Raw genomic sequence first — 23862 nt, 5'->3', positions numbered from 1 at the left:
TGTGCATCCCTAGAGTAATGTAGAGTAATGAGATCAATGTGTTGTCTCCTTGTTGTTCCTTCCATGGAGACTGTCTCCAACATTGCAACCCGATCCATGTTCTTAATTTTATCCTGTGATTGGCTGCCAATCTTAGGGGACTACCCCCTTGCCTTTAGAGTATAGTGAGCTGGGTTGCGGGGGAACCCCCTGCAGCCCCCGTAGTATGTAAGTGTGTTTGCATGAGAAAGGTGCAAACTTTTGGTAGTTTGCACCTTTCTCATGCGAACATTCCGGCTGCTGCAAAATCAGCCGTGGTCGGATCACTTAGAAACATTGACAAACGTATGGAGAGTTTTAAATCTAGTCTAGTGGACACTACAACAGGGAAACTTTTACCTTGAAGTTTGGCTCCCTTTTCTTCTGTTGAGGCAACTGTTTACCTGTTCATACATGCCAACCCTCCCGATTTAGGCGGGAGACTCCCGATTTTTCTTTGAAAAATAATGCTATTATTCACGTTCTCCCGCCTAAAATAAATCTTTGCCCAATGCATTCCTATGGGAAAATCTTTGGCTCACGATTTTTCTGATGTAATCTCCCGCACAGGTGGGTTGAAATGTTGGCCTGTATGCCTGTTAACGTCCTGCTGTCCACAATGTTAAATATTTCTTATAGTGATTCATTAACTTTTAAGCAAAGGGACTCTTCTGTTTTGATCTGTCACAATATTTACCCCAATAAAGATAGTCTGTAAAATGCAGGACATATACATCAGTTTGAACAGCTGCAAAACTTCGACAGTTTCTGTATCCAGGCTCCAGTAGTACTGCGTGTTTTGAACGCTGTTGAATGGGTTGTACACCTACAAGCCAATCCTCCCGATTTAGGCGGGAGACTCACGATTTTATTAGAAAAAAATGTTGTTTTTTACTGCCTCCCTCCTAAAATAATTCTAACCCCAATGCATTCTAATGGGGGAAATTCAGCTCTCCCGATTGCTTGGAGAGAATCTCCCTCCCAGCTGCTGCAACATGTTGGCATGTATGTGTACAGCGGGAGCAGTCTGCCTACAAACTGCCCCCACTTATGACAGCTAAATCACCTCTGTACCCACAACCAGTGTGCCATCACTCCAACCTTTGATGGGAGTATCCAGCACCCCGATATTTGACTTACTTGGAGCCCTTTGTCTTCCTCTGACTTGTGGACACTTGGCTTGGTGGCGTTCCAACAAAAGCAAAGAAGCAATAATGTGTAAAATAACATTATCAGCAAGAGTTAAATGTTAAAGGTATTTGCACCGCGCACCGTCACCAACGGAATTGGTCCCCAGGCGCTCTGGCGGATCTGTAAATGATAAGGTGGGATGGGTTAGTAGGGTGAAGAGGGAGTAGGATATTGAGAAGAGTGGTGTTCTGTTGGCAGCTTCAACTCGGTATACACCAGATGCTGAGCTTTGGTGCGGGTATTGGATCGGTGTCAGTCCGCGGGTGCTGTTGCTCCGGTTTATGTGTTGTTGCAGTGTTGTGAAGTGTGTGCGGCTTGTTGTGCGAGAGATGGTTGTGTGAGTTTTTTGAGTAAGATAGGTATGCAGAGTTTGAGCTTATATTGGTTAGTGTGTTACCTGACCTTTAGCATGCCAACATTCACAGTCCCATCCAGATGCGGCGCAGGCCAATATCCACAATTCCAAATGTGGCACATGCTGACACTCAAGTTTCACCTAGGTGCGGGCATGCCAACATTCAAAGTCCTGTCTAGATGCAACACAGGCCAATATTCACAATTCTATCTAAGCGTGGACATGCTAATATTCACAATTCTGTCCAAGTGCAGACATGCTAATATTCAGAGTCCTATCTAGATGCAACGCAGGCTAACATTCACAATTCTATCCAAGTGTGGACATGCTATCATTCACAATTCTATCCAAGTGTGGACATGCTATCATTCACAATTCTATCCAAGTGTAGACATGCTAATATTCGCATTCTGTCTAACTGCGGGCATGCTAACATTCAGGTTTCACCTAAGTGCAAGCATGCTAAAATTCAGGTTTCTCCTAAGTGCGGGCACGCTAACATTCAAAGTCCTGTCTAGATGCGGCGCAGGCTAACATTCACAATTCTATCCAAGTGTGGACATGCTAACATTCACAATTCTATATAAGTGTGGCATGCTAACATTCAAAGTCCTGTCTAGATGCAACGCAGGCCAACATTCACAATTCTATCCAAGTGTGAACATGCTAACATTCACAATTCTATCCAAGTGTGGACATGCTAACATTCACAATTCTATATAAGTGCGGCATGCTAACATTCAAAGTCCTGTCTAGATGCAACGCAGGCCAACATTCACAATTCTATCCAAGTGTGGACATGCCAACATTCACAATTCTATCTAAGTGTGGACATGCCAAAGTTCGATAACAAATGCATAATTCGTATCTTCTGAAATACATTGGAGAATTGTTTGCTGCAACATGGTCTGCAGAAATAAAATCAGTTATTTCTCTGTTTCTACACACTTCCAACAACCATCGATTCACAGGCGCCGGGCTGCTCATGTTCCCGTGTATGTGAGTCACTCGTGACGCCGCTCAGTCCTCTGCCGCCTCACGAAGCTGTCCTCTCACGACCAAGGTCTTTCCCGCCCTCATAGGAGCCCCAGGAGTCAGCCTCTGCGTAAGTGCATAGTCATTCGGGATCGCAGGCCCCTCCCCCACCTTCGGTTGAATCCGTGCCTCCAGATTGGCTGACGGTTATGAGTGCCTTTTGTCCTGACTTGAGTGGGCGGGGCTTACAACCTAGATTAGTTTAAGAGAGCGCGAGGCTGCCGCAGCTTGAGAGCCATTGAAAGTTATTTTTTATGAAGACACTGCAAGTGCGCTTGCGCAGTAAAGCTTCATGGAGCGCTCGTGAAGTTTGCGCTTGCGTAAAGAACAGTCGAATGTAGTTGCTTTAGAATGGCGCTTGCGTGTTAGGAGTGAGAGTGAGTCCTGATCAATCTTCGTGAATGCGCGCGAGGATTACTCCTTTGCACCGACAAGCGATCGCCGGGAGCAGAACGGCATGGAGCGGGTGCGTTCCCTTATCGCTGCCTGCCCCTCCTCTGGCCTGGCCGTAGGCTTCACGGCTTGTGTTGGAGGGGTGCTGTTGTATCGGGCTGCTAGGAGGTGAGTGGGATAGGTTGGGGTGGGGGCTGGACTCCTGTCACACACGCTGTGTGTAAGGCGGGGCTGGACTGCTGTCATGCTGCATGCGTGTAAAAGGGCATGCCTCTTTTTGACATACTTTCTGTATACATTCCCCGAGTCTCAATCTTTAACTGTTGTAGTATGGCAATCGAGCTTTGAAATGCTGACCAGCCTTGAATTTGCAGTTGATGCATGTCATGTAATTGAATTGTAGTGTATTCGAATGAATGACTGCAGATGGAACGTGTTCCGTCTTTTAGGAAATAGGACGTGATTGTGAGCGATGCTGTGGAAGAATATACCCAATTCCCGCACCCTGTGTACTCCTGTAAGACTCTCTCTGTGCATCTGTGTGTATTAATACAGCCTATCTCGATACGTTGGGCAGTGCTCAGGGCACTCCTGTGTGTATACTTGCAGATATACGTGCAGATAGCATTATGGCGTGGTCGTAACTCCTTTTCTGCATGTATGTGTTTGAATGGCAGAAGGCCTGTGTCTAAATGATTTCTGGAACATTTAAATACCCCTAAATACGCGCTTTCAAAAAAAGTTGACGTGTGGTGACGTTAGCATGAGTAGAGTACCTTTTTAAGATATGCCAGTTGGGCATTTGCTTTTTCTGTTCTCCCCTTTCCGACATGTCAGTGATGCTGGATTGTGTCGGTAATGTACTGATTTCTCCAGAGACCATTAAGATTTCATTTTCTTGGGGTCTCAATGTCCATTGTTGACTAGGTTGGTTACTTTACAGTGATCTAAGTTGACATGGTTTCCATCAAATCACCTGCTGGGCATCATTGTGGGATTATGAGCAGATAATTCTAACTTCCTGCAAAACAGTTCTTTCTGCACGATGTCAAAATTTGGACTTCTTTAAATGGGCTTTCTGTTTGAGTTACGGGGAGGAAGCAATTCACAGAGCTGCAGTGGTTTCATGGGCTCAGAACAAACATCCCAGACTCTGTATCTTTATCCCAAATAATCCCACCCGATGCCTTGAAACTGTGGCTTTTAAGTTCTTACTAAAGTGTGAAGTAGAAATTAATAAGGTTGTCTGGGTGTAGCAGAAGCGTTGGTGATTGTTTGAAATAATTGACTGGTGAAATATTTGACTCTTTGCTTAAGTACTTGAGTTTTGGTTGGCAAATCTGTGCCATGAACTTGGTGGGGAGTCAAAACTTTGTTAGCAGTGGGCGCTGGCTGGGTTCGATAGCCCAATTGCGAAAAGGGTCAAATAGTAATTGTCCAGTCCTTGAGTCATGTCAGTTAAGATTTTATTGGTGTAAAAACAGCATGAATAATATCTATAGTTCTTCTTGTGCCAATTTGGTGTTAGAAAAAACAGCAGACGAGCGTTTCAACCTGGGTCTTTATCAAGGCAGTTGTGGCAGCAGAATTGCTGTTTAGTGCTTGCGGCAGGTGGCCCAAGTAGGGGTTCCAGTTGGGGCTGGTTAGCCTGGTCTCAAATTCTGTTGCCACGGACAACTGCCTTGATGGTTTTTTTTTTTTTTTTTTTTTTTTTAAATGTGCCTCCCTTCTCAGCCTTGGCTCTCTGCTTCTCTTCAAGTGACTCGATACATTTTAGGAAGCAGTTTATTTCTTCATACTCCTCACCTCTCCCTCCATTCAGTTTTTGCGCTTTTCTTAATCCATTCTTGAAACCTGGCTCCAAGTCTTCTACTAACTCTTGAAATTCTGCATCTGACCTTGTTTCCATTCTTCTTCACTATCCCCATGTTGATCAGTCTACCTCTCTTCCTTTTGCCCATCTTAATCAGTCAGAACAGGCTCCAATTCAATGGGGTAATCCTACTGCTGCCCCTCATTACCCTCTTCCATCAAAACTCATTCATTGCTTTCTGTTCAGTCCCTTTCACTGAAACTGCTCTTCGCTTTCTTTTTTTTAAATTAACTTCCGCTCATCACAATTAATCGTGATCTCTTGTCCGCTTTTTGACCACGTGGGTCATTCTACTCTATCCCTTTCCTCTTGGTACATCAGGCTCTTCTTCTTTCTTGGCTGTGCTATCTCTGATTGGTCTATTCCTCTAAGCTCCTACTAAGTGGTGTTTCGATGGGCTCAGGCTTGGTTCCCCTCCTCACTTAACACTATTCCTTTTATTCTCTTATAGTTTAAGGTCATTTGTACATGCAGATAATATCACGCCCGCACCCCTCCACTCCCCTTTTCTTGAATTATCTTCATGCTATAATCGATAGTTGTGTCTCTGCTGTTACACCACTGGATGCAATCCCACTTGGTTCATTTTACAGGGGTCGAAATAGGGATTTGTTCACCAGCAAATATCCGCTCCTGGGTATCGGGCTTAATCTGTTAGGTTGGAGCTAGCGGTGGGGAACCAGGAGCTAGTACGTAGCACGCAGCAAATCTAACTATGCACAGGTTTCAAACTCTTAACGTTTTGTCCATTTTATATTATCCAATATGCTTTAAATGTACCCTGGGTGAGTTCTTCTCCTCGATACACAGTCCCAAACATATACAGTTAATATCACATAGCTAGGCTTGTATGGTACCACTAGCCACAGGAGTCAAAAGTAGGTCCTGGTATTTTAGTTATTTTTTATTTATTTGCATTTTTAAAGCGCTGACACAGCCCGCGGGCATCGAGGTGCTGTTCCAGGAATTGTTTTTAGTTGTGTAATTTTTTTTTGTTTTGTTTTAGTTGCATATTTATAACGCGCTTAAATACCCAGAGGTTTCTAAGTGCGGACCCGGGGATCGAACCTGTGTTGCTTCGTGTCGTCTTGCTTCCCGCTTCGTGTAGTCTTGCTTCTCTACTTTGCCGCTGAGCTATCCTCCCGGGGCATTTTTGTGTTGGCTTCAAGCTAACCAGGCTCCCCCGGCTATAAATAGGAGCTAAATAGCTCCCAGCTCCTGGCAATTTCTAACCCTGATCTTAATTCATCCACTGTTCATGCTCCACATCCCCGCCCAGTGCGCATTATATATATATATATATATATATATATATATATATATATATATATATATATATAAAATTTGGTATTGTTCATTTATAACGCGCTTATACCAGCGAGTGGTTTCCGTGTGCGGGATCAAGTTTTGAACCACTGTTGCGCAGCTTTGTCTTTCTTTCAAGGCAAACGTGTTGCCCCTGAGCTATCCTTTCCCCCCCTGCTTGTCTTTCACCTCTGTGTATGGCCCTTCTTTTATTGTGTTTGTTTTTTTTTTTTTTGTGTCCATCTGGTACAATCCAAGCTTGCGTTGGTCCAATCCATGGCCATTTCTTCATTTTATAAGGGGAACCCGACCCTTAGTTTATCTTTTGATGAAAGGTTAGCTGGAATCTGATTTGGAGTACAGTCTACTCCAAAGTCATCTGCCTGAGGTTGAAGACCAGGTCCTCTAAAGAAGAGACAAGCACCTCCCTCCCACAACCAACTCCAGTTAACGTTGAGTGGGGTTGATCAGTGGAAAGGGCATCTGCAATTGAAGCACTGGTACCCAGGACCCAGTTTACTGGAGATGGCAGAACCCTGCAAGTGTGCTCTCTGACCGTTGCTGACTGGGAAGCTCATTAAAGGACTTGTCTTGCTGTGGGACCCACCACACCGAACTAAGGCAGTTGCCATGGCTCTCCCTGCATCTCCATTATATTAACAAAATGAAAAAGTTCACCTCTGGGTATTCGCCAACTGAATGATTGATTTATAAATTATGTGAATACTGGCATCAATTACCTAATCACTTTAAATTATCCAGTGCAAATGGAGTTGATCGAATTAATAGTTACGTCATCTCTGTTTTAGTGCACAACTACAGGTTATAAAAACATACAAAAATGTTCATAAATAGAGCACTTTATGAAGTTAGTACGAAACTAATAAAAGACAAACCAGAAACATCACACAAGGTTGCTAATGATATTAACACGAGCTATTGCCAGACAAACAGAATATATGAACAGTTTGTGTCAAACATGAGAGAACGAATAGTACAAAGTGCATTACTGTTTTATTTCGCAAGCATTAATGTTTGTCCAATTGTGGACTTTATTTCAGAATAAATCAAATGGATTTTAACACGTTCAACGTGACACTGTTTTGGCGTAATAGAAGTATTCTGCCTCTTTCAGAACCATACATTTAATTAGACCCTCTATTAATCAATCAAATGGATGTATGTACGTCTTGGGAAAGCGGTACTGGATTGCCAGTAAAAAAGAGAAAAGGAATAAAGCTCAACACTTATTTCAGCTACCAAAAGAAAATTGTAAGGGTGGCAGGCTAGAATTTGTAGTATCAGTTTGTGCTATTTCCATTCTGTGGAATCAAAGGCTAAACATAAAAGGATAGAATGTGCAAAATTGATTGAGCCCTGAAAGGGGTCTAGGTGTCTGCAAGTAATCGTTTAGTTTTGTTTTGTTTAAGATGGTTAACATACCTGGTCTTTGTAGTTCAGATCTCTCTTGTAAATAGAGGATGCATCACAAAATCCCGTGAATTTAAGTCTGTGGGGGGCACAGAGTAACTATCTCTCAATCAACCAAGTTTATATTTCAGATGCTTTTTTGCAAACTGTAGCCTTAGATGTAAAATTGATTAGCAGAGGGTCGAAAAAGATTGGAAAGGCAAGAGCTAAATGTAGCTCCTGGGTATCCAGCTTTAGCCAGTGACCAACAGCTAGCACTGGAAACGAGGAACTAGTAGATGGCGTCCACAAATGTAACGTCCACATAAGATGTAAACCTATCGTTTTCTCAATTGTTTGACCCCTGTGCTTTTAAATGTTGCTTAGATGTGTCCTAATGTTTCTTTATAAAACTGTTCCAAGTGCAGAGTTAAATTCACATGGGTATGTCTGTTCGATCAGTTGGCCGGCTGAGCCAGAAGTAGCTCCTGGAAGCTGTTGGTATCCAGCTAACCATGCTCTCCTGGGCAATTAGGAGGCGCGAAGTAGCTCACCTCCATTTCAAACTCTGCTTTTGCACTAAGTAATGTAGGGCATGCATTGCCAGTATTTACATATTCATTAATGTTTATAAATAACCGATTAACCTATACATTGTTCAGTTGACTATACCCTGATAGGAACCTTTTCATGTTAATGCTTTCCCGGTCGAGTATAAGAATCCCCCCCCCCCCCCCCGTCCACCTCCTCACCCCCTCACCTTCTGTATTTGAGCTCCCATCATCTCAAACTGCCTCAATGTCGTTTTGGGTACCCTTTATGCAATTCAAGATGCTGCAAGGAACCATCCGGAGTACTTTTCAATTTCTATGCTTGCCTGCATCTCTGTATGTGCACAGAGACTTCTAGAATCCCTCAACACAACAACACTGCCTGTTCGCAAGCTTTTTTGCATACCAAACCATTGCTGCTGCAGTATCCTTGATGCTGTGTTGAGCCAACTGAGCCCACTTTCCACCAAAGGCAGCCTCTGCAGATGCTGCTCTGACGTCTCCTTTGAAGCGCAAGCCATCACTGCTAGCAAACCGCACTGCATTCTCACTCACTCTTCACTTTGACCCTGATCTGGCACCAAGATTCCTAGTCCGTTGCCGAAAAGCTGAGGTTGAAGTTGTGAAGACACACAAACAAGAACGTAAGATAGTTGAAAAGTCCCTGTCCTCCTTGGTCCGACTCAAGGACCCTAGTAACTTTAGGCCCCCCTCCCTTACATTTTGAGACCTATTCATCAACTTTAAAGTTGCTGATTATATCTTTGCCTGGGTACCCCTGCATACAAACCCAGAGTTCCCTTTTTAATTTTTTACTGTACATGCGTTTTTTTCTAATCTTAAACATCACATGTAAAAAGAATCATTTCGCCAACCATTAAAACACATTTAATCAAATATGCATCATTTTGACAACAGTAAAACAAATCCATTAGACCATTTCATCGACCTCTATATTCACAAAAAACGATCCACCCCCACAAGGCGGATGAGAAGAGACATTAGACGACCCTTATTTTGTTAACCCCAGTTTCTTTAATAGTTGGACAATACTAATAAGTGGGTGGGGTAGGACTGCCTCATAACAAATGGTACCAAAACGTTTCCTCATTTAGAGACTTTAGTTCGTGTATAAAGGGACAAAAAACTTCCACCCTGGAAATCTGCAGCTTCATGCACATATGTTTTAGAGTTTCTGTGGTCACTTCCCAGAAACGACATGCTACAGCTTCTCCTAGGCCTCTAATAAATCTCAAAGATGTCTCTATACCGACTGTCAGGACACTACCTCAGGTATTTCGGCTTGGAGCAAATGGTACCCTTTTATTGTAAAGCCTGCTTTTTTCCTTTTCTCTTACAGGGCTGGGCCAGCATTGATTTTTGTTAACTGTGTGGATCTTTGTTAAATTAAAAATCCAATTTTTTATGAACTCGTTCGGACTTTCTTTTTTACATGACCCTTCCTCCCCCCAAATCTATTTCCGGCAGATGTGGGAAGTGAAGACTATCTTAACTGATTTCTCTGTTCCTGTGCCACCTTGGCCCGAGTAGCAACAGTTTCGGGCAATGCCAAAACATATGGCCCATAGTTCCGACCCTACCACAGCCTCGCCAGCATTTGGCTGGCGTAGCAATGCCCATGCTGTAGAGTCTGGCCGGGGTGAATAGGCCCTCTGAATACTCTTAAATTGTATCCCTCTGTTTGAAATAGGCAGACACTTGTGGAATTAACGTAAAGAAATTGTACACCTCTCGCACCGTGATTTGTACCCCCTACGTCGTTGCTCCACATAGCCGCCAGGGTTCTTTTTCTTTTATAGTTGTGCATGCTAAGGGAGTAGATCGTTTTGAGTCTGGGATATTCTCTGGGGTCCCTCATTACCTCTCTCACACTGAGGGGCAATAATAGAGTAAAGGGTTCGGCATTGAAACCAGTTGCACTCTGCCATCCCCATCCTTGCCCTAGTCTCAGCGAAGGGTATGGGAGTGACGTCCTCTAATGAGACCATCAGCATGACATCCCTCCAGAGCGTCTGCGGCTGCGCGTCGATCCGTTCAGGGCTGCCATACAAGAGTAGAGCTCGAAGCGAGATACGCTGAGGGGCCAGCCGTGTGTTAGTGCTGGTGATCTGGCGCATTTTATGCCATTGTGCTAGAGTGGGGCCTATTATAGGGTGATGTGTGAGGGTCTTTGGCGAGTGCTTTGGTGGTAATGCTAAGATCTCGCTGGGTATATGTGGCAGGAGAACCTGCCGTTTATCTACGCCACTGCTGGAGCTGTCCTCCCTGTTAAGCCATCTTTTGGCCCACCCTATCTGTGCAGCTATATAATACGTTCGGCAGGATGGCAATACTAGACTGCTGCCTGATTTAGCAGCCTGCAGGACATGTCTGTTCTACCCCTCAAGCCCCCTCCCACTTCCCCTCCATATGAATTTCGGTGTTGCTTCTCTCAGTGAGGGAGAGCAGGAGTAGTCCCATTCTGTCCAGTATAGGAGTGTAGTTCAGGTTGCTCAGCGTCGGGCTTACCATACCGCTAGGTACTTTATAGTTTGCAGTTGTAGCTTGAATGGACCCCACCGGACCCCTTCTGATCCTAAGGAATGACCGATTGCAGCGGCATGATCTCTGACTTGTCCCATTTGACGCTATAGCTGGCTGCAAATTCATATTCACGCAATATCTCAGAGATGCGGGGCAGGGATCTCGCGCAGCGGCTGATGCATAGCAGTATAACCTCGGCATACAATGATATTCTATGTTCCTCTGGTCCTTTGGCTATGCCAGACCACCCAGCGTCCCCCTAAGTTTGGCGGCTAGCGGCTTGATCGCCAGTGCGTAGAGTAGGGGTGAGAGTGAGCATCCCTGTCAGGTCCCCATTTGTAAAGGGGAAGGGGTCAGGTGCCAAACCATTTGTGACCACTGAGGTGCAGGGAGCCCTGTAGTGAATCCTTACCATCTGTAGGAAATAGCCTGAGAAGCCAAATCTGCACAGATCCTCGAACATGTAGTCCAGCACACTTTGTCGAATGCTTTTTCAGCATCAAGTGATAGGACTACATCGTCCAGTTGGGCCTCCCCCTCCAGAATATGTAATGGGTGATGTAAGTTATCGAAATAGTGCCTGTGCAGGATGAAGCGTGTTTGGTCAGGATGGACGAGCCTGGCCATTTCGCCAATACCTTCACATCAGAGTTTATAAGGGAAATGGGGTGGTAGGAGCCTCGTGAACATCTGTCCCATCCTCAGGGCTAGTTCGTCTATCGTTGGCTTGTACACATCTATGGGGAGACCATCTAATCCGGCAGCTTCACCCGAAGTCCGTTCCTGTATGGCTCTTATGACCTCCTCCTCCACTGGGGCATTTAAGAGATCAAGGTCAGCAGGGGTGAATGTTGGGACAGGATGTCGCTAAGGAATGCTGTGATTTGTCTTGTCTGTGTGGTGCAGGCAGCGTAGAGGTCTTTATAGTACTCGGCAAATTTGTTAATGGCTTGATTCCCCCGTGGTTAGCCCGCCGTTGGCCCACCTGATTGATGTAATAAGCCGACTACGCTGTTTTCCCTTATGAGCTAGTAAAAGCATGCAAAGGGACCTATAGCAAGCAGCGTACAGATCCACTGCCCATTTGTAGAAGGCCCTCTGGGCACTTGCTGTGGTGATGTGCGTGATTTCTTATGAGGATTTTACTATCCTGCTGTGTGTGTGTCTGGATGTCTCTATTGGCTTTGTGCATATGTTCGGCCATCGTGAGCCCTGCCATCAGTTGAGTTTCCCTTGCAGGCCAAGATTTCTTTTTATATGCCCAACGCAAGATGTATTGCCCTCTCACAAGCCTTGAAGGGGCGGCGGGGTCCCAACACCGGAAGCTATCCAATCCATCTACTAGATTATCCTGCCAGAACCTGCCCAGGTCTTGCGTCAGCAATTCTACTAGATCAGGGTATTGTGCCGTTAGGGTTATCCTCCAAGTGGATGCTTTGACGGGGGGGTTAGGGCTGGTGATGCGCATGAGGATCGGGTCTTGGGGAGGATTGAATGGTGCTGGGGAGAAGACAATAATCTAGCCTGGTGGTGGTTGGAGTACAATGGGTAGTGCTTAGTGTGGGCATGTAGGCGTCCCAACACGTCTGTTGCAGGTCCGGAATGTCCGCCCTTTTTTTTTATTATTTTTTTTTTTTTTTCAAAAGTGCGAGAAGTTATGTTGGTCGATCTCGGGCTGTATCGCTAAATTCATGCCACCCACATCAGTGTCAGGCAGCCTATTATCGTACATGTAGCCGACAAATGTACGGAAAACCCTGTTGTGTCCATTTTGGGGCCATAAATGTTTGAGCGTGATAAACTGACTTGGAGCAGGCCTGTAAAAGAACGAATCAGCCCTCCTTGTCGGTTTCTGTAGGAAGTATTTTAATAGGGACCCTTTGCAACAGGGTCAATACACCCTCTCTTACCATGCGAGGAGGAATGGACTGCAGCACCTACCCATCCTCTGCACAGTTTTGTCGCTTTATGAGTGTCTAAGTGGGTTTCCTGCAGAAATTATGTCCCCATGCAGCAGGTTTAACAGTCGCTTCTTGATGGGGTGTCCCATACCCCATACATTTAGGGTGGTCATCCAAAACCCCTATATATTTGGTCATATCCCAGACCCCAGTAGGGGGCATAACATTGCAACATGTGCAGTCCCCACCCAAGGGCATATGCAGGTTTGTATATCCTATAGCATAGACCTATAAGTGTTTCCCTCCCATTACTCGAACACCCCTCCCCCTCCAACCAAACAAACAGTAACATTGGAATCTAAGAACATGACTCCAATACAACTCTAAAAGCAAAATGGGGCCAATGCAAGATGGCAAACGGTGTCCGTGCATGCTATCACTCTCTGGTAGAGAATGCCAGCCATAGTGCCTAAGCAGTGCCATGGTACCGAAGCAGGCAAGTAGGGACCAGAAAGTTCCCCCGGGTGACTAGCCCCATCATTGCGGCAGTTCCCAGCAGAGCAGTGTTCGGAGTTTCAGCAATCAAACTGCAGGTCTGTGTGAGATAGTCCATTGCTAGCAGCCAAGGGGCGGCTTTGCGTTGGCTTTGTGTATTTGCCAGACCAAAGTGTTAAGCAGTCCCAGGTGGACATCATATTGAAGCGAGGGGACACTTGATGTCCCAGTGCAGGAGCATGCACTGCTATCTAGCAGCTTACTAGTATTATTGTGCCGGATCCTCTTGCCGTCGGCCCAGTCCTTGTTGCTTAGTGCCCGCCTTCTTCCATCCTTCCCACGATCGTGTTTGCTGTTGTGCACAGGGCTGTGTATGTGCCCTGTCTGGTTGTGGGGCGGCTGCGCCACCACAGGGGAATAGTCTGTGGTGATCACATCTCTCAGTTTTAAGGAGTGCCATGCTTCCTCTGGGTCTTCGAATGAGTGCCATTGGCGGTTCAATTGGATAGACCATACTGCTGGAAATTGTGTTTATTCAGATCCTTTCAGCGCCTCAAATAGTGGGTTGAAGGTCTTCCTGTGTTTGGACCCCTCAAGGGAATAGTCGTTGAATATGCATAGTGTGGTATTCTCCGCTCAGATGGTCCTGGCGTCCCGGTAGGCTTTGAGTATGACAAGCTTATGCTGGAAGTTCAGCAGGCGCATCGTGATGGTACGTGGGCGGTCGCCGGGTGGAGGCTTGAGTATGGGGTCCCTGTGAACTCGCTCGATCAAGTTTGGGGGTTCTTCAGATGTAACTTGTCCTGTAGAAGACCGTCGATCAAGCCCTCCAGGTTGCTCCCCTCTGCATTTTCTGGCAGGCCGACTAGATGCAGGTTGTTGCACCTGGATCTGTTCTTGTGATCCTCCATCTTGGTCCCCAGACGTTGCACCTCTCTGATAAGCCTGTCCAGATCTGTATTTGCCGTTTCGTAATTCTCTTCAAGCGTGCTAATCCGTTGTTCATTGTCTGCTATTCTGTCATCCTGAGTTCATATGTGTTAACATCCTGAATCTCCCTCTTGATATCTTTGACTGTAGCATTGGTCTCTTGCATTCATTGGCCAATTGACTTCATTTCCGCCAGGATAGCTTGTAATTGAATATCCATTTTTATGGGATGCCCGGTTGATGGGGTTGATGTCTTCTCTGCTGTCTGAATCTGCAACCCTCTGTGTTGCACGCCCCTGCTTCCACATCACCAGTGGTGAAGCAGTGCTCGTGTGCATGGCAGGCTGGTTCTTTGGTGCAGTGGGCAGGTCCACCACCAGACAACATGCCCACTGTATGTGTCATCTTGCCACCAGTGCATCCCCTTAATAGCGTGCTGACAGCATAATGTAGTGGTGGTGTTGGCGTGCAGGTAGTTATGCCTCCACGGAGGTGAAAGAAGCGCTGCGTCCTGTTCCAAACCACCATTGGCAAGGCCAACAGTTTTGGTTTGTGTATAAGTATTGGACATTTGCTAGGCACTGCTATTAGATGCCCAGGTACTCGCACAATTTTGCATCTGCTATTATCAATGGACAGTTAATACCACTACAGCAGTGCCTGGCAAGTGCCTTTACCATGCCTATGCCTACACAAAAGCTTGTTTTTCTCGTTGTTGGTCCCTGCTCTGATCCTGTGTATATGTTCATGGGTTGAGCAATGGGGGGGACAGAGTTAAGATTCTCTGCCCACCTCCTCTTAATTTCGGCGTTTCCCACTGTCCATGGCCATGTTTCACCAATTATTCTAAAAGAGGGAAGCTGGTGCTGGCCTACAGCTCATGTCACTCTCTGCCTTTACTGAGATTACGGCAATGTCATCTCCTGTTAAAGCGGTATTCATTCCTGTGGTAGTGCTCTGATTTTTCTGTGACAATAGGGGGTAGGGGGGGCAAACTTTCAATAATTAGTCTTCCCCCATCCCCACTTCCACTCAATTGGCCCTATCCGGTGTAAATCATTTTGACGCATTTCCATCAACGTTTCTGTGGCAAAATGTACTTTAACGAAACAGGCTCTCCAGCTCCCCCAAACTCTCATGCAGGGTCGAAATAAAGGTTTGATGAGCAGGAGAAGATAAAAGTAGTCCTGGGTATCTAGCATCATCCAACAAGCAGGAGCTACCTTGAGGTGCCAGGAGCTAGTACACAGCGAGTCGCAAATCTAACTTCCTCACTAAAACATTTGTCCATTTTACATGACAAAATATGCTTTAAATGTCTCCTACAACCTCCTTTATACACATTCCCAATCTCACAGGATTGATGTCAGAAAGATATGTTTGAATGGCACCAGCTATCCTGAAGAGTCAAAAGTAGCTATCTGTATGAAGCTGACCAGGCTACAAGCAGGAGCTAAATACCTCCCAGCTCCTGGCAATTTCGACTCCTGCTCATATGGTGCTTTTTCCCACCTCCACCCTAATGTGCAACCAATCCGTTCCACCCTCCAAATCTCGCCTTAGGCACTTTTTTCTTTTTCAGCTACCTGCAATAATTGCTCGCATCGAGCAAAAAGTGTGGATTTTCATTTCTGAAAAGTGTCTGTTGCAACGCACCATGGGAGATGTTTTCTTTTTTTTCCAACTCCATGATGTGGGTTGGGTAACTCCCTTCAATCATTTAACTCATTTTACACCAAACAAAAAAAGAAAAAGCTGCACCTTGTTGTGCCCAACTTGTTTCTTATTGTGTGTACATTTGTCCAATGGGTTTTGTGCTACGAGTCATTAATGACTGCATCATTTTCTCTTTGGGAAACCCGAACGGGTTATGTGATCTTACCGACAACAGAGTGGTAAATTTCATCCTGGACAGAATTCTCAAAAGACACTGATTGTTGTGTTCTTTTTCTTAATTTGGGGGTGGAGGTCCCCTTCACAACCCCTTGTTTTTTAGCCCTTAAAACGCCACACCAACCCCATCCTGACCCATTTTAAGCCCTTTACCTCACTACCCTTTATTTAATTAATGGTCACTGTTTTTTCGGTTTTATGGTCCACTCTGAAATTTACTACTCTGTTATGTTTCAGATATTTTGACTGGATACCAATGGAAGTAGGCAGGCAACGGGATTTTCCTGGAAACTGTCATCCGAATCCGTCCAGTGAGTCGAACGTTATTAGCAACAGAATTTAGAGGAAAGGTGGTGCTTAAAGGTTTTATCTTAAGTAGGGGGTGGCGATCTCCACCTTCTAATATATGGAAACGAATATTCACCCACGTGGCAGGCCAGTTGCCATGGTGGCAGAAATAAATGACATTCTGCATAACGCTTAAATGTCATTGGGGGAGGTGGGGTTATGTAGACCGAGTCGGTTGTAAAAGAGCTATGGTGTCATTACATTGATAGTGGTGTTTTCTGCAGAGAGGTATTGCCTTTGAACTCTTCAATTCTCTGGATGTCACAACCGTTTCTGTGCCAAACATTGTTCACCTGGTCCCCTTCATAGAAGATAAGTGAGGAGATGCGTTGTGACGTTTACTCGCTGCAAACGGTTGTGATTTGAGGATGCCGGACTCTTCGGAGCCCACTTGGCACACAGGACACTTCTGACCGCACAGTTTTCGGGCTCATAGAGCACTTGGCAGACCGTCCAAAGGCACGTTTATGTTGTGGCGTGACTCAGCGTGTTTGCAAACCAATACTAACCAGTGCGATGTTACCTAATTCGGTGTCCCCCTAATAGTCTTCTTCAATAATTCCATGCTTCTAGTTCTAGCACACTTTGTGACTCGTCTCTATTCATTAATGGGTCTTGTGTGATCTTCAGTACCATTTTTAGTTTGGGCTATTAATCGGAGACTTGAGGGAGGGGCACCCCTGCTTGTGTGGGGGGCGTCTAACTTCTTTACACATTCTAATGGCGCTATTCTGGTGCAGCTTCAATATGACCAGCGGTTAACTCGCTCCACGTTTGAAACTAAGGATTTCTGTCAGAATGAGCCGTGTCCTGCGCCCAACCCCTATCCTCGCAATCACTCCCTGGACATGCGAACACCCCATCACGATTTCAGTCGCCTAAAAGTGTATGCATACGAGCGCAGTTGCCAACAATTAAATGTTTTACGTTTGTACTTTCAGAGCATTTTGTAACTGTGCAGCCGCAGGCACGGTTTAATGTATCTGCCCTGTCCTTTCAGGGCTCTGGCGGTCAGCCAGGTTAAATGAAGATAACCCAAAATTTCGGGGGGGGGGGGGTCTAAAGCCCATTCTGCCCTATGGTAGTTGCGCCACTGGTCACACGCTGCCATGCCACCTCAAAACACTCTGTACCTAGCCATCTACCGTATTTTCTAGGGAACTGGCCTAGCTCTAACTCTGCTCAATCGCTCCTTCCCTAAGTACCAGAAACCCACTGTCCAGGCTGCGAGTACCCACGATCAACAGTTCAGCCACTTCATCTATGCTTCCCCACAATTCCTGACCTACTACTCCTGTGCTTTTCACTGTAGAGCCTGCCAGTGTTCGAGTTATAATACACTAACCTAAAATGTACTGAAACATGGAAGCAATACGTTTTAGAGTAGACCTACTGTGAGTATGCATTATGTAAACTACAATGTTTTGGAATGTAGAGTTTTAACACATACTGAGTTGTGCAACTACTTTTCCGTTTGGGCTATTAGGTGGCGCCTATAGACGGAACTGTTGCATTCGAGTACAGCTAGGGAGAAATGGCATATGAGGATGGACACAGTTTATAGGTGTGTTTTGGTTATTTGCCCACCCAGTGACTAACCATGGCCATGCTAATCCCTTTGGCCATGCCCACGCAGTTCCTGCCACTCCCCTCTCGAAACACCTCCTTATGGGGCCTCTTTGAGCTCGCTTTAATCAAGCCCCAAGTGCCTGCCAGTGTTTTTCACAGTTAATGACTTAATTGGAGCTGTAAACTTGCTAAAAAAAAAAATAATAATAATTTGTATCCAGGTCTGCTTTCAGCCACTCGATTTATAAGCACTATGTGTGTCCTTCATTGTTAAAAACAAAAACGAGCGCCGGCAAAGCCAACAGTTTTGGCTTGTGTGTATTAGACATTTGCCAAGCACCACTATTAGATGCCCATGTACTCGCACTGTTTGTACCTGCTACCATCAATGGCAGTTAATACCACTACGGAATGGCCTAGTAAGTGCCTTTCCCATGCCTACACAAAAGCCCAACCCACTGGCATTGGCAATGCTTGTTCACCCTGCCTCCAACTTGCACTCTTTTATTTTCTTCTTTTTCCACTTTGTTTTGGTCCTTGCCGTAATCGTAGTGAAGAGAAGGAGCTGCACCATTCTGAAGCTGCTGCTCTGCGCTTATTGAATGAAGTCTTGTTTGGGAAGCAGCTGTCTCGTGTGTTTTTCTGTAGTCAATCTCGCAGCTGTTTTGAACTTGCAGCTGCCCTGTACTCTGAGCAGACTCGACAGTTGGTTGTAGTTGTCCCCCTGCAAATTAACTAAAATGGCTATTAAAGGGCTGCAGCAGCCCCCTTACCAACCACTCGCACTCTTAACACATGGCATTGGCGAGGGCTGCCTTGTCTGATCTTTGCACCTGTGAAAGTTGGACGAGTGCTGCTAATTCAAGTTAATATCGCCAAACATTCTGTTCATGGGTTGTTTTGCGAATGCTGCAGAAAGGGACGGTGTGTCTTCCAGTGTGCATGGAAGATATCGCACTTAACCCAGTCTTGACAACCCAGTAACTACACTAGGGCTGTGCAGTGAGCGTTATGTTTGTGGTTGGGTGGCGAGGAGGGTGATGGTGCACAGCTCTCAAATGTTTCCATTACCTGCATGAGAATGTTATCTATCCTTTGTTTTTGTCTCGCCTTTTGGGTCTTGTAGTTGTGCTCTGTATTTTAAATACAAGAATGAACGTCCAGGAATTGGTGACTTGCTTGGAGCAGGGGGAAACGGAGAGCTTTGTTATTTCGCGTGAGGTTGAGCTAATAGTATTATTGTTTGAGTGGGGCCGTGAACTAACCTTTAATTTCATTTTGTTTTCATTGGTCTTGTCCATACCCTACTCCCCTTGCCTAGGAGAAGACCTACCCATGTTCAGGTGAACTGTTGGTTCTGTAACCAGGACACTGTGGTACCATATGGCAACAGGAACTGCTGGGACTGCCCCAATTGCGAGCAGTATAATGGCTTCCAAGAGGTAAGGTTAAGTGCCTCCCATGAATTGAAGTGGTGGATTTGAGGACATTACCTGGATTAGATCTTACAACCTACAAACATGCCGGTGGTTGGTTAGAAAACTGTCTGGGAAGCAGGAGGCCAGGCTTGCTCTAGTCTTTTCTGTGCCTTTTCCATACAGTACACTGGTTTAATATATTCTGAAGCACATGGCCATGGCCATCCTACTTGTACACAATTTATAATGTCTCTGATAGGAGGGGTGTTGCAGCTTTTCTGTTGCACCCTTTGTGTAAATTGGGCTGGCAATGTTGTTCTGTACCTTGTTACAAGCCTCTCATTGAAGGCATGAAGCAACATTGTTTAAACAGAGTAGCCATGTCCAGTACCTTCTCCCTAATCCAAAAGGCCATCACGTTGCAAGTCTCATCTTTGCAGTGACTTGAAAATGGACATTATGTTCATTGTTCTGTACTATTCAGCACTATTCAGCAGCGCTTCTCATCTGTGCATCTCACGTGGGCCATTTAGCAGTGCCGCTTAGGTGTGTTACCCTGCAGTGCTACTACATTCGGACAACCACTTTTATAGCTGTACTATTTAGCAATGTATGTTCCTCAACTGATTCATTGTACTGTTCTACTCAGCAGTGTTTCTCAACTGTGCCTGTCATCTGGGTTATTTTAGCAGTGCCAGTTAGTTGTGTTATTCTGCAGTGCTACAAGATTGGGACAACCACATTAGCTGGGTGCTTTATTCAGCAGTGTTCCCTCTACTGTTACGGTCACTTGGGTTTCTCTGGCAGTGACATCTATCACATTTAGCTACGTCACTTAGCAGTACCACCCAACCGCGACAGTCAGCCGTGCTAGCCAACTGCTACATCAACTAGCTGTGATTCCTAGCTGTGTTATCAGGTCTACACCTCTTACATCATCATGGTCTCCCTAGGCAGTCGCGCTCACCATGGCCTCCATCCTCCCCCTGTTCCAGTCCATTGCACCCAAAAACCTTCTACCTCCTCTCCTCCAGTTTACAGCACGCAAAGCCTCCACCTCTGCCTATCACCTTAATACCAGCAGCCCCCTCAGCCCAGCAGAATGGATCCAAGAGGCATCTGGCCCAGCAATCTCTCTCGCTCTCCTCTCCCTCAGGGTTACTCAATTCTCTGACAGGACAGACAACTCTTAAAAGGTGGATGTGCAGCTCTTAATTAGAAGGATGAGCTCCCCATCACGCTGTATAACCACCCCCCTGGGAAGGCAACGCCGACCTCCTCTCAGCCAAACTGTCCGTGTCCCCTAACTGTACTATAAACATACATATCGTATACAGGCCTTCCGGCACTGCCGCAGACTTCCAAGGGCACCTCCTCCGTTTTAAGAAACAACTTTTAAAAAATTCCACAAAAACCATCCTACTGTTACCTCAATCTAGGTCTCAGTGACCCTAAGGACAAAGCAGTCTCAGCCCTAGCCAAAGAACTCAAAGATGTTGGTTTCACACAAGGTCACTTGCCCAAATCACTGTAAAGGCCGTACCCTCGACTGGGTGGCAGACCTCAGCTGCTCATCCACCATCATCTCCAACTCAGTTTACTCATGGACGGATCATAATTGCATCCAATTTTCCGTCCCTGCTGAGCCTACCACTAAAGTACTCTCCTATGCTCCCCCAGCTAAGGTCAGAAACTCTACAAAATTAACAAAAGATAACCTTCTTCCTTTCCAGGAACTCGAGCCACCCTTCGTCAGTAACCCCTGCACCCTCGCTGACATCTACTCTTGCACTCTCACCAGAGCCATTGACACCATAGCCCCAATGGAAGCAAAAAAAGAGAAAAAATCCATGCACACTAACTCTTGGTTCACGGATGACTTGTAACCCTTTCGCACTAGCAAATGCATTGCTCTAGCCAACTGTCGGTCCAAGCCCAGTGATTCCACCAAGGAAGAATTCAAAAGGCTATCAACGCAATATAAAACTGCTATATTCAAAGCTAAATCCAATGCCTTCAACCTACTGATCTCAAACGCCAACTCTAAATCTAAGAAAATGTTCTCCATTTTTAAAGACCTCATCAGCCCACCCACCAGCCCCGATGAGATTATCAGAGATGAATCCTGGTGCTCCAGCATAAAGGCAGCCCTGCTAAACAAAATTACTCTTCTACAAGATAGAATACCAACGCAAACACTTACCAAGGTTGACCGTCATGCTATTCCTAGCACCCCCATCTGCATAAGCCTCCCACCCCTCTCTTCTCCTTCAGACATCTCTGAATTGGAAGTCCTAGACCTCCTCCAACATCTTAAACCCTCCGTGTGCAAAGGAGACATCTGTCCACCCAACATTATCAAAGACTGCACTGACGCCCTAGCTCCTCTCCACAGCATTCATTAATGCCACATTTTGGTCTCTGGAGGATAGCTCGGGGGCAATGTGCTCGCCTTGGAAGCAAGACGACACGGAGCACCACAGGTTCGATCCCCGGGTCCGCGCTTAAAACCTCTGGGTACTAAGCGCGTTATAAATAACCCATCATATCATACTACAGGTACTGTCCCGTCCAGCCTAAAATAAGCCTGTGTCCGCCCCTTCTCAAAAAACCTTCCCTAGATCCTTCATCCCACCCAATAACTACCATCCCATTCCTCCTTAAAATCCTAGATAAAGCTGCTCACAATCGGATCCAACACTTTTTACAATCAAACGCCATCCTAGGTAAAACGCAATCCGGAATCCGTAAAGGCCATGGCACTGAAACTGCCCTCGTGGACCTTTTTAAGAACCAAATAACCAAGATAATGGACCTAGGCAAACCAGCCCTACTATTACTTTTGGACCTGTCAGTCGCGTTTGATCTCGTTGATCACAAGATTCTCACCTCCGATCTCACCAATGCAGCCCACTTCTCCAAACAGGCCACCCCATGGATAACCTCCATCTTAGAAGGCAGAGCCATGAAAGTCTTCTCTGATCAGGCAAACGTAGCTCCTACCACCATCCACTGTGAAGTGCCCCAGAACTTTTGCACAGCGCCGACCCTCTACAACCTCTTTACTAAGCCCTTCTTCCACAAACTGGATTCTCTCGGCATAGCTTACACCGACTATGCCGACGACACACAAGTACTCCTCCCTCTTACTGGTTCGTACGACCAAGACTCTGCAACCCTTCTCCAAATTTACTCCACCATCCTAGCCTGGATGGCAGACAATGGACTGTGCCTCAATGGAGATCTTCCTCCTAAATTCCAAAGAAATTCTGTCCAAACTTAACCAGAAATACTGTAACTTCACCATTGACAATACCTTCATCCCTGTCTCCCCCTCAGTGAAGACCCTCGGGGTTTTCCTAGATTCCACTCTGACATGACAGGTCAGTGCCATTGCCTCCGCCTCTGCCCACACCACCAAACGAATAAATGCTATAAAACCATTGTTATCCAACCAGAACTGCCTCTCCATCGCTCGAGCTACCATTGGAGCAAAACTAGATTATTGCAATGCTCTTCTAGTAGACAAAAACCTAAAGCGGCTCCAAATAGTCCAGAATAATGCGCTTAAAGCAGCTCTCAATATCCCCAAAAGAGATTACTCGGGCTAGACGGGCTGCTCATTGACTCCCGGTAAAGGAGAGAATCGCCTTTTAAGACCTTCATATTAACACATACATGTTGAGCCTCTCTGCCCCCCCCCCTTACCTATCTGAAACAATCATCAGAGACACCTCCTTGCGCCTCAAGAGAACTCTCTACGCCAACCAGTTGCGCATCCCGCCCATCAAAAGGGCTAAAGCGGGAGGGATCAGCTTTCCTCATTTAGCACCCACATTTTGGAACACTCTGCCCAACGCACTCAGAGCTGAGACATCCCTTGCAGCTTTCCGCTAAGGCCTCAAAACCACACTTTTCAACAAAACACTACCCTCACCCCCTAGCCTTTCGTAACTCTGCTTGTCTTATGTACTACCTGTAACTAAGTATGTATTTCCAAAACACACTGTTATGTAACAGCGCCACAATGCCTCAGGGCTGATGTGCGCTCTATAAATGTTAATAAATAAAACTCTTTGCTATGCCACCTACTCCACTGATACCCTGCCCACTGGACCAAGAGATTAGGTTCTCCCTTCATAAATGGCAAGACCACTAGTCGGCCCCCCTCTTCCATCAGCACCCCATCTATACCTACCACCAGGATGGCTGAAACTTAACGATAACACTAGCACAACACCACTTACACCCTTGCACTCGCCAGCCTCCCATCAAGCCTCTCCTACCATCAAAGGAGCCCTTATCAATGCACGATCGATGATTGCACATGCACTCGATATTGCTGATTTAATTTCCACAAACGACCTAGACTTCCTTGCCATCATCGAACCCTGGCTGTACCAGGCTGCAGGCCCTGCTCTCTCTGAGGGTTACACCATAATTGGGTCAGACAGAGACGCTGGCAAAAGAGGGGATGTGGCCTTCATCGCCAAAACCCACCTTGGTCTCAGAGCTGCGCCTCATGTTTGCTTCCCTTCAGCTGAACTTCTTTCAGCTAAACTCCCCATTTCAACAACTCAAACCGTACTATTGCACCTAATCTACCGACCTCCAGGCCCCATTTCATCCTTCA

General features: G+C 45.9%; 1 protein-coding gene across 3 annotated transcripts in view; it reads left to right on the top strand.

Moving 5' to 3' along the window:
* The first annotated feature begins 2744 nt into the window (after positions 1-2744).
* TMEM201 (transmembrane protein 201) overlaps positions 2745-23862 on the top strand; it is a 353510-nt gene continuing 332392 nt past the window's right edge. For 2 of the 3 annotated variants that reach the window (XM_069610022.1, XM_069610023.1), the window contains exons 1-2: positions 2919-3160; positions 19133-19253. In XM_069610022.1, the coding sequence (XP_069466123.1) occupies positions 3057-3160; positions 19133-19253 (225 nt within the window). In that variant the 5' untranslated portion in view covers positions 2919-3056. Of the gene's footprint in view, positions 3161-19132; positions 19254-23862 lie in introns of all 3 variants that reach the window. The other variant, XM_069610021.1, reaches the window with a different exon arrangement.

This window comes from Ambystoma mexicanum, chromosome 8 (genome assembly GCF_040938575.1).
Source record: "Ambystoma mexicanum isolate Mex_15411 chromosome 8, UKY_AmexF1_1, whole genome shotgun sequence".
NCBI classification, from domain to species: domain Eukaryota; kingdom Metazoa; phylum Chordata; class Amphibia; order Caudata; family Ambystomatidae; genus Ambystoma; species Ambystoma mexicanum.
Note: the sequence above shows the minus strand (reverse complement) of the source record. Positions and strands in the feature narration are given on the sequence as shown.